This window comes from Bufo gargarizans, chromosome 2 (genome assembly GCF_014858855.1).
Source record: "Bufo gargarizans isolate SCDJY-AF-19 chromosome 2, ASM1485885v1, whole genome shotgun sequence".
NCBI lineage: Eukaryota > Metazoa > Chordata > Amphibia > Anura > Bufonidae > Bufo > Bufo gargarizans.
The window spans coordinates 594388968-594400530 of record NC_058081.1 but is presented as its reverse complement, the minus strand read 5'-3'; the positions used below and the strand labels follow the sequence as shown (position 1 = coordinate 594400530).

Below are 11563 nucleotides of genomic sequence, written 5' to 3'. Positions count from 1 at the left end.
GATGTTAGCATGTCAGGCAAGCAACACCCTGCAACCATTGCTGGGAGAACTGAAGCTGGTGGTGGAAACGTTATCATCTGGGGAATGTTTTTGTGGGCCCACTCATCCATATGGTAGGCACTCAATAGATTTAGGTATAAATCCATCCTTGCAGACCACATACACCCATACATGCCGATTGTCTTCCCTGGGGCAGATAGCATTGTCTTGCTGGAAGATCCTATGTCACATGGCTAGAAATGTCTGACTGTTAGGAGTATGACCAAGACTTCCAAGTACGAACAAACCAAACCCCCCCCCCCCCTCCCTCCCTCCCTCTGAATTCCCCAGGCTTGAACCCAAATGAGCATCTGTAGGAGAGGGCCATGATGCAACATGAACAGGACATCTCAAAAAAGGAAGACCAAGAACTGGCAATAAGCACTTTTCCCAATGCAGAATGAGTGGCCAAGCAATTAAAGATGCAAAGAGGTAGAGTATGAGATATAATCAGGAGAACTGTGCAAGCAACAGTATCAAAGAAGTCATACACACGTCAATAGGCCATTATTACTAGAATGGTTTACAAAAAGATAAAGCAACCGAGACACATAAGAGCATTTACATCATACAAATAACTTATTAACCGCATACATGGTCATGATAGGCATTTTCCCCACATGTAAAATTCTATTATTACCAAAATTACCACATTTTACATTTTCTTAGCATGTTTGATGTATAATTTGACAAGTTTCCATTAGTAGATCGCTACCGTAGTTTTGTCTCCATAGGAATGTTCTGCAGTCAAAATGGTGGGTGTGAGGACCTTTCTGTACAATGTAGTATATCAGACATCCAAACTTTTCATGTTATTCAGAAAAAGAAAGTCCACTAGTTGATGAGCAGTTAGAATTTTATTGGCATTTTTACAGAACAGTTAATAAAAAAAGAAAAAGATAATTACAAACACATTTTAAGTTATACTTTAAAACATACCAGATATCTACATTACTATACACATACTGCAAGTTCTTCATAACAGAATGATCTGGACATGTACTGGAGTAAAAGCCGTTACGTAGCAACGAGTTCTGCCAGCAATTTGCTAGAAAAATGGATCCTTCCGCAAGAAGGACAACGATTGATAGGAACCTCAATCCAGAGATGGCACGTGGAATGTTCAGGAGAGTTGGCACAAACTGGTGAAGAGGTAAAAATCATGCTACAAGTGTGGTGCATAGTCACTCCTTGGTCTGGGACACATCCAGCAGAAGTAGGGTTAATTCAACAGTACAGGGACCGCAAACATATCACTTACACAGGGAGAGATCATAAAAGTTTAGGCAAGGCTGATGGAAATACATATGCAACACCTATTCCTATTAAATTTTGAGGTGGGTGGCACAGAGTCAAGGTTTTCAATCTGAAAATTCTGGAATTTATCCCTAAAATCTGCTGAACAAGCAAGTCCTTGAGATGAACTAGTGTATCACAATTATAAAAGGTCTGGATTCTTAAACAATCGGTCTCTGGGAAAGCTGGGTGACAACCAATACAGCCCTCACTAGGAATGCCACCAACATTCCTACAGCACTTGGAAGGGCTTGTGTCAGAAGAGGATAGGGAATAAGTATCTGATTCATATGGATGTGACCGCAAGAACAGGGGTCCTGAATCCCCACCTGCTGCAGGTTGAACTTGTGTGGTACTACCCCATTCATTCTTTGTGGGACTGCCCGAGACAGCTGGGCACTACCTATGCCAAGTTAGCCAGCCTAGTTGTGCAGGGATAAAGTCTCAAATCCAGTATCTCAGCCTAAAAACTTGACACCAGAGCTCAAAATAAAAAAAATCTATTTACAGGTATTTTTTGTGAGCAAGCAATACCGTAGTGATGTGGAAACTGCCCCTGTGTATATTGCATTACAGGGTTCCCTGCACCCCACATATTCTTCCCTACATTTCCTTCTGGATATACAGGCCAAGAGTTTAGGAGGCCAGTATTGCTAGGAGGCCAGCACAGTTTTTGCAGAACCATCTGTTAGATCTTTCATCTGTAGAGGAGACACCAGTTATTTACAGGACAGTCAGAGGGTATTAATATTCTGTTCACATGATACGAGAGTGGAGAGGACCTGAAGGCTTCATCTACAAAGTTTGAGCCTTATATGTAGGTCACAACACTGCAAATAGATTGAAGGGGGTGGTCTTATTCCCTGGCAACATTAGCAGAACATGACCCTTTTAGATTCCAAGCCACAAGGAGAGGGTTCCTGATCTATAGTTAGTCATCACTGGACATGACTTGTAATTTCAGTCTCTTCATACTGTGGCGGTGAGTCAGTGACATTGGATACAGCTTGCTGCTCTGGCTCCTCTTCAGGTCCCTCGTGCTCGGTGATGTCCTCTAGTCTCGGGCCAGCCACAGGGGGGCCAACTTCATTATTGGGCTTAGCCATCTTGACGGCTTCTTCATAGGCTGGCGGGAGCTCTAGAGCATATAGACTATAAGCTGGGGGTGAGAGGGTGCTTCTGTCAGGGTCGCCAAAAGCAAACATGTGAGGGTACTGGACAGAGCTGTATGCTGCAAAGAGACAGAAAGCCAAGTGTTAAATTACACAGGGGGTTTACAGAGCACCGGAGCAATCAAAAGCCAATATATAGATTTTTGTAAATCAAACATTTTATTTAGCAAAAGACAGGATTCTACAGTAATGTACGTAGGCCTCTGGGTTGTTGGAATGATCTTGAGATAACCTATAGATATGGACTATTAAAAACCAACTGCATGACCACTTTATTCTTAGGGTGGGATCACGCATGGGTTTTTGCTCAAGTTTCCTCCTGCTCTAACATGCTGCCCGCAGATCGGACTGCATTCTTGTAGATTGTAAGCCCTAATGGGCAGGGTCTTTTTCTGTACACCCCTTGTCATATGTGCAGCACCATGAAATAAAAATAAATGCCACTATAAAAATAATTTGCATGGTGACCAGTTCCCTTTACAAGAGGCGAGCTGCATTGAACACTTACTGGCCAGTCCCTTGATGATCAGCTGGTAACATGGTGTCCTAATGCTGGGACCATCAGTGATCAGCTGCATTTGGCAAGAGGGTTGCCTTTCAAAAAGGCAGGAAATCCTCCAAAAAATTAAAAAACAACCACACACCCCTATTTAATCCCCAGCACTGCCGAGCAGATGGTCCCTGTCAGTCTGTGTAAACTTCTGGGCAGCTGACGACATGCCACATCTAACCACGCGACCAATGCAGACAATACCTGCCCTCAGCCTTGTTTGTTTGGAACTAGACTGCTGAGCTCAGGGATTGTCTGCAATGGTCACAGGGTTAGAGGGTAAGAGATCAGCTGCATGTAAACATACGGAGTGGTGGGGATTATTATTTCTTTTATTTTATTTTTTCCTCCTTCTAAATAAATCTTTTCCTGAATTGTGAAAACAATTTAGACCCTGGGCAACCCCCCTTAAATGGTCAGTTTTATTTATAAAAAAAAAATAATTTTGATTGCTCAGAGATATACTAAAGGTTTTGATTGGTGGTTAGAGTGTGGAGACCCCCGCTGACCACTACAACAAGGAATCGCTCACATATTTTGCCCTCTGTCCTCACTGCAGGAGGAGTGAATAGCAAGTCTGAGCCCGTCTCGATTCTGTCCCCTGCCTGCAGGAGGGTGCTGTATGCAAGCGCTTCTCTTTATTCCAGCGGTCGGTAGGGGTATCACTCAGACCCCCACCAATCAAAACCTTTGATGTCTATGATGCATCAGATGTTTTTATAAAAACTCAGTGACCCATTAAATCCTATAGTGAATAGTCTATTAAAGTCAGTGGGTTCTAAATCTTTTTGCAGTTGATCCAAGCTCCAGCTAACTTGAAGGTTCTGAACACAATTCTCAAGTTCATGGTGCTCTGTATCTGCTTGAGAAAGGGCCACTCCTAGTAGGGCCTGAAACATATAAATGAAATAAAGATATGCACTTTACAAGCAGAAGAAAGTCTGCACCTTTTTACGGCCGACTGATTGCAAGAACTTAAGACTAATTTTGGTGTGCTGATCAACCTTGAGTGCTGAGGTAACAACAATTCTATAACTGATCCGATATTAAAGAGGACCTTTCACTACTCTACAAACGAAAAACTAACTATACCTGTGGGCAGAGCGGCGCCCAGGGGTCCCCCTGCACTTACTAGTAAGTCTGGGCGCCGCTCCGTTCGCGCGGTATAGGCTCCGGTGCCTGCGCTCCCTCTGACTGTTTTCTTGTAGGAGGCGTGTCCCTTGCTGCACTGCTGGCCAATCGCAGCGCACAGCTCATAGCCTGGCTATGAGCTGTGCGCTGCGATTGGCCAGCAGTGCAGCAAGGGACACGCCTCCTACAAGAAAACAGTCAGAGGGAGCGCAGGCACCGGAGCCTATACCGCGCGAACGGAGCGGCGCCCAGATTTACTAGTAAGTGCAGGGGGACCCCTGGGCGCCGCACGGCCCACAGGTATAGTTAGTTTTTCGTTTGTAGATTAGTGAAAGGTCCTCTTTAAAATCAATGGATACACGTGCTGTCTGGAGAACACGAAGAGCATACATTACGTTTTACTGACATGTGAGAGGGGCATCTAAAGCAAACAGTCCCTTTAAATAATTCCAATAAAAAGACACCTCAAGGCCATCACTTGCCAGATTCCTCAGGCACAAGGCATCTCATGTGTATACAGCATACCACGGGGGCAAGTTGCTTCTTTAAAGGGAACCCATCAGCACAAAATGTAAGGCGATCTGCAGGCAGCGGGTTAGAGAGCAGGAGGAGCCAGGCAAATTGATATAGTTTTGCAGGAAAATATTCAGTAAATCTTATATATTTCCTTCAGTGTCCGTTCCATTTTTTTTGCGGACCGTATGCGGAACCAAACACAGAAGTTACTCCGTGTGCATTCCGTTTCCATATGACCGTTCCACAAAGGGGGAAAAAAAAAAACAAAAAAAAAACAACCACACACACATCCCATTGGCCGCATTACAGACAATGATAGGACTGTTCTATTAGGGGAAAAGAATCAGAAGGTTGCCTTCAGACACAAGTGAAGACCTTCCCCAGTATACTGCAGAACTGTAAAACTGGTATTTACGGGTGGCGGGGCAGTATGGCATGTAAAAAAATAAAAAATAAAATAAAAAATAAAAAAAATAAAAAGGTAAATGCCCCTACCAAAAAAAAAAAAAAAAAAAAAAAAAAAACTCAACCAAGAAAGACATCCCAAACAAGGGTGCTACAGGGATTCTGCTAGCAACACGTATGTGTACTTATATCAACCATAGAGGCGGTGTGTAAGAAGCAAGACTGGTGAAAAGGTTGGATCTTACCAGTCCAGTTGAATTGAGTCATGCGGATGTAGCCCAGACTTGTGTCCACTCAATGAGGTCTTGGATAGTTATACACTTGAGGGTACTTGCTGTCGCATCCAGTCGTGCTAATGCGTTGCCAATGCAGAGGCGGGGCTAGGGGGTACTAAACTGTCTCTAATATGCCCTGGTATTGGCTAGTACACCCTAATATGGAGTCATCTCCCTCAAAAGAGTGGCCACGTCCAGAGCCTTGTCCTATTAAGGCCCTAGATCACCCCCTCTCTACCTGCATAGAATAGGAGTGGAAACTAAAAAATACTGTGTTCCCATGGCGAGTGGTGTCATGTCTCGCGGTAAATGCATTGAGCATTTACCGTGTACTGGGACACTCCCTATACATGCCTCCTCTGGCCAATCTGCATCTGAATGTGTTAACTCCGGGGGGCGATGCAAGCCATGCACGCCCCCAGGAGCTACACTGATTGGCCGGATCGGGAATCGGCCTTTTCGGCTTCAGAAACGGCAGTGCGCATGTGCGATGTGACGCCACTAGTTGCTGACGTCACACGCGCCAAAAATGGTCCCACAGCATTTAAATCCATGCGACAGGGCAGTCCTTGCCGCCGAACCTGCCAAGACAAGCAGGTGACACCGGAACCACTGGGTGTCCCTGCAGACACAGGAGAACTGCCATATATACACACACACACACACACACACCTCCACCTATTTAATGTAAGTTTTATTCCCCGTTTGACTGTTTGCCATGTATAAGGCTCTGCCTCTGATCAGACTTTATTCTTTGATTTAGGACATCCTGGAGCTGTGCTACACGCACGCTTCCACAACTTCCATACCTTGTGACTTCTCAGCCCCGTGTCACCTGACGATTCTTGGGGCTATATAAGTAATTCATGAAACATGTTCGGACACAGGTTCTTTATCTGGTGATCCCCCGCGAGACAGGACACCACTCGCCATTGGAACACACAGTATTTCAGTTTCCACTCCTATTCCACGTAATCAGAGATAGGGTGATCTAGGGCCTTAATAGGGCAAGGCTCTGGACAGGGCCGCTCTTTTTAGGGCAATGACTCCATATTAGGAGGTCATTAGGGTGTACTAGCCAATACCAGGGCATATTAGAGACAGTTTAGTACCCCCTAGCCCCGCCTCTGCATTGGCAACGCATTAGCACGACTGGATGCGACAGCAAGTACCCTCAAGTGTAAACCTATCCAAAACCTCATTGAGTGGACACAAGTCTGGGCTACAACCGCATGACTCAATTCAACTGGACTGGTAAGATCCAACCACTTTTCACACACCGCCTTTAGGGTTGATGTAAGTACACATACGTGTTGCTAGCCGAATCCCTGTAGCGCCCTTGTTTGGGTTGCCTTTCTTGGTTGAGGTTTGTTTTTCTAGGGGCATTTACTCCAATTTTTACTTAATTAAAAGTTAAGTTTAACATGCCATGCTGCCCCCCATAAATACCTGTTCTATTAGGGGCTAGCTGTTCCGTAAAATATGTACGTTATCTGTATTGTTTTGCAGACCGCAAAACATACGGTTGTGTAAATGTAGCTTAACACAGAATGCCATCACTGATAACACTTCCCCGTGTACAACTGAAGTAAGAAAAAAAAAAAAAGGGATAAAGTACAAGTTTTACTTAATTTTTCCCAGAAAGCCAGGTCATCAGTCCGCTCAGCTCCTCCTGCTCTATAACACTGCACTTTGTGGGGGGCATGTTCTCTAAGTTGCCGACGGTTCCCTTTGCGCGGACTATACTTACAGGTGACCGTGCTGTGGATGGTGCTGTCGTTATCGATAGCGATTACAGTCACTTCATAGGGATGATTGGGCAGGGTCTGCACAGGTGGTTTCTTCTTTTTACAACAGAACTTGACGCAGCTGGCTGTGGTCCCGCAGAGCAAGAGCAGCAGTATGGTGACCAGGATCAGCCTGTGGAGGGAAAGGAGTTCAAGTCTCTATAAACACAGACAGAAAAAGGCTTCACTCCAGCAGCGCTGTTAAATGAAAGGCTTTGTAAGGCGGCCCAGATACAATAGCATAATGGAAAGTCAGTGGACCAGTCTTAATTGCTAGTTGGCACCAAGGTACCGCATGGAAGCGACAAAGGCAAACTCCCAATTACAGTACATCAGAAAAATGTAGATCATGTGCAGCAGTACTGCGACCATGAGGGTGTAAGGCTGGAAGCAGAAATATCTAGAAGGGTCTCAAATGTCTGCTGCACGGTTTAGTAAAATCGATTCTTTCTGGTTATCACCCATTTCAGCCTGGGGGCCCAAGTGGACAGAACTGGAGACGAGGAGTGGGAGGGGGTTCTAGTCTCCAAGTCAACAGTAGCAGTACCTAGGTATGTAGAGCAGTATTAGCTGTGATTACTCAGTTGTATAGGGTAATTAGTCATATATGACCCAACAGCAGAAGACAATGCAGTTTACAGCTTCTGCACCACCCGTCATGTCTTACAGGGCAAACAAAGTAAGTCTCCCAACATCCAGGAGCTTTCAGTGGTCATATGCGTCCTCTAAGGCTGGGTTCACACCTGCGCGTTTTACAGCGTGTTCCTACGCACTGTAAAACGCTCAACAAGCAAAAAACAATGCTTCCCTATCGGCATGGTTCTCATCTGAGCTTCTTTGGGGCACATTGTCACGTGTTCCCGCACATAGACCTAGCGGGAACACACAACAATGGGCGTTTGCTTGTTTCCTCGGCACGTATGTAAACGCCCGATAAGCACGCTTGTAAACAGCGCTTATCGGGTACGCTTATGTGTGAACCCGGCCTAAGGCTACTTTCACACCTGCGTTTAGGTGCGGATCCGTCTGGTATCTGCACAGACGGATCCGCACCTATAATGAAAAAAGCTTGTATCCGTTCAGAACAGATCAGTTTGCATTACCATGATAATGCAAACGGATCCATTTTGACTTACACTGAAAGTCAATAGGATCCATTTTCAATTGCACCATATTGTGTCAGTAAAAACGGATCCGTCCCCATTGACTTACATTGTAAGTCAGGACGGATCAGTTTGGCTCAGTTTCGTCAGACGGACATCAAAACGCTGCAAGCAGGAGACATGGCACGCGCTGGAGCACTTCAGCCTGCAGAATGTGGGGATGCCTGGAGTCAGATTCCTACAGATCTTCTATTCATGGTCTATCCTAAGGATAGCCCATTATTTCCAAAATCCTGTTAAACCTTCAGTGAAGACCATTTACAAAGTTGCTTGGAGTAATAAAAAAAAAAAAAATCATAATAAAATATTTGTTGCAAAGGCAAATGTAGCCCGAGAGGCAAACCTTAGGATACAATCCACATTGATCAAGATTTCCTGTTTCCTTCACATACTCCAGCAATAAATTGGAGTTTAAGTAGTGAGCAGCATGGATTTCCTATGGCAGAACAAAGGCCACTGACAACCTCCGCCAGCAGGTCAGAGTTCCCAATCCAGATGGACAGCTCCTTCAATAAGCTCACTGACCGCCAAAGCTTTAATTTTCTCAGTTTCCTAAAATAGTTCTCTCCGTCATCTTTTGTTTCATCAGGCCAATTACCAGCGACAGCTGCAAACACGTACAAAGCCCGGAACCAAATCCAGCAAAATGACCCCGAATCACCAGCATCTCCTCTCCCCCAACGGAGGAGAAAACCTTACTTATGATCTGAGGGTTCATGGAGGTCAATGGATTAATTTTTAGATGCCCACGAACACTAGGAGTGGGAGATTTATCAAAAAAAATCTGCACAGGTAAAAAGTGATTATTTATCAAACTGGTGTAAAGTAGAACTGGTTTAGTTGCCCATAGCAACCAAATTCCACCTCTTATTTTCCAAAGGAGCTGTAAAAAAATTAAAGGTGGAATCCGATTGGTTGCTATGGGTAACTAAGCCAGTTCTACTTTACACCAGTTTGATAAATAACCCCTTTTTACCTGTGCAGATTCTTAAAATGAGCCCCAATCAACGGTTGTTTAGACAGGAGTGCACCCAGTTATTGGGCGTTAAAAAAAAACAAAAACAAAACAGGTGCCTCACATCCACTTGCGGGACACTCGTTCCTCACTGAATGCAGTAGGACCTGCATTCAATGAGGAGTGAGCGTCCCACATGTCTAGTCACTCTACATTAACTCCACAGCTGAAATCAAGCTACTGCTCTGGCTCCTATCACTTAAAACAAGGAAAAAGGGTGGACTGTCAGTTAGATTTCCGAAAGGAAGTTTATAAAATAAATACATAAAAAAAAAAAAAAAAAAAATTATGTATGCCGCCCGGGATCACCACTATCTCATATCTCCTGTCCTGACAACTTCAAGATGTCCATGGGTGACAAATCACATTTATAGGCTGTTTACTTAAGGGTCTCAGCGACATAAAAACCACCCAACAAGTAGGAATAAAAGATGATAAAGAGGGCCGATACTCACCACACATACCACAGGTTCACCCAGTTAGTCTCATGTGTGCAACTGCTAAAAAAAAAAAAAAAAAAAAAAGTAAAATAAATATTAGATAACTAGTTATTTAAAAAATAAAATTAAAAAAATAAAAACAAACACAAGTGATAGAGATACTAACCCGATTTTACAGTCGTGGTCGTCATCTGCCATACACAGGGTAATCTGCAAAAATAAAAGCTTTATTACGGGAGGTAAGTGTCACAGGGTTCTTGGAGGATCTGGCAATCCTGTAAAAGTCTGCATCCAGGAGACATAGCTGGCCCGTGACATAATGCAGCCAGGAAATCATTACTCACAGGCCGGACTGCAGCAGCCAGCCGATCCCAGGAGATTACACACAGCATGTACATCTATATACTCTCCAGAGAGCCTAGAACCGCCCAAAAGCCACCTGTAATCCAGATTGCCGCCATATAAATTATAATTACTGCATAACTAAAGTCACACTTTATTCCGTAACCCTGAAGAAGGCAATCTAGTCTACAACCCATAGACAAAAAAGCAACAGTAATCTGGACTAGGTCACATTTCTATCAGTAATCTGGACTAGGTCACATTTCTATCAGTAATCTGGACTAGGTCACATTTCTATCAGTAATCTGGACTAGACCCCCCCATGGCAAAATAATCTAGAACTACTCCATTTGTATGAAGAAACAGCAAGATTACACGGACCAGCTGGAACCTGGGATTACTTTAGATTATAAATATCACTAATCTAGGGTCATTTAAACCAATGTAACACCTTAATCCAAAACTCACAAGGCAATTTACAGATAACCTGGAAAAATGAAACAGATCTAGAACCGGTATCTAAGCTGAAAGCCTAGAGAGAAGAGGGGAGGAAGAGCAGGGGCAGCAGAGGCCACAGAAGGCAGAGGGGATCCGGCCTGGTAGAAGCAGAAGGAAAATACAGGCAAAAATCAGGAGCGGCAGCTGCTGCAGCACATCTTGTGTGCAGACAGAAGGTGACCATCCATCCCTCGCTGTAGAGGATGGCTGCGGACGTGCGGGGGAGGCTCACATGGAGCTGCCCCCCAGGTCCTGAGAACAAAGAGACCCCGACAAGGGGGAGACGTTACCATGACGTGCAGGCAGCAGAGCAGCAGCAGCCGCCTCCCCGGCGTGCAGGATCCCCAGACCGTCATGGCTTCCACCTCAGGCTAACGCTTCTTCCACAGAGGATTGCTGCTCACACACTAATGCCGAGCGCTAGGACAGATTGTGGAGGAGCCGCTGACATCACCGAGGTTTATAACCGCACGGCAGCCCATCCTCCCGGCCCTGCCCCGCTGCTGAGCCGCCTCCTCCTCCACAGCAGCGTGCAGCGCTAGGTGGACCCAACCACCAATCAAATCGCCGCTTTCATTACTCAGAGCCAGAGCTCAAGATGTGCCCTGACATCTGATAGGTTGCTACGGGCAGAGTTGGTATTTCTGGGGTCCCAAGCAAAGTAGCTAACCCTGAGTGGGCATCTGCCGCAGCTTCAAGTGGCATCTGTTCGGACACTGCGTCAAAACGGGACATGTCACTTCTTGGAGTAGGGACATACTGAAAAGAATGAAGAAAAGGAATGAACGGCGTTGCTAGGTTAAGACATTCGGTGCCTGGGCCCCTGATGTTTTGTCCCAGGCCCCGAATGTCCTGCCTGCCTGCTAGATACAACTGTATTGCCATCCTCAGGACGGCAATATAATTGAATCTAATGCCCTGCAAATGCCGAAGG

The 11563-nt window shown here is 45.1% G+C and overlaps 1 protein-coding gene across 1 annotated transcript; it reads right to left on the bottom strand.

The window, feature by feature from the left end:
* Positions 1-881: 881 nt before the first annotated feature.
* TMEM52 (transmembrane protein 52) lies at positions 882-11076 on the bottom strand. Its single transcript, XM_044281877.1, has 5 exons — positions 10920-11076; positions 9956-9999; positions 9805-9849; positions 7135-7304; positions 882-2566 (listed from the first exon to the last, which is right to left on the bottom strand). Exons 1-5 carry the CDS (start codon positions 10983-10985, stop codon positions 2274-2276), a joined length of 618 nt encoding a protein of 205 aa, XP_044137812.1. The 5' UTR covers positions 10986-11076; the 3' UTR covers positions 882-2273.
* Between the last annotated feature and the right edge of the window lie 487 nt (positions 11077-11563).

Excerpts from the sequence above, each read along its gene's own strand:
- TMEM52 (XM_044281877.1), bottom strand. The coding sequence starts at position 10,985 with ATGACGGTCTGGGGATCCTGCACGCCGGGGAGGCGGCTGCTGCTGCTC. Across the intron at positions 9,850-9,955 it reads GACCACGACTGTAAAATCGG|CAGTTGCACACATGAGACTA; the intron begins GTTAGTATCTCT and ends TTTTTTTTTTAG. Across the intron at positions 7,305-9,804 it reads GTGAACCTGTGGTATGTGTG|GCTGATCCTGGTCACCATAC; the intron begins GTGAGTATCGGC and ends TTCCCTCCACAG.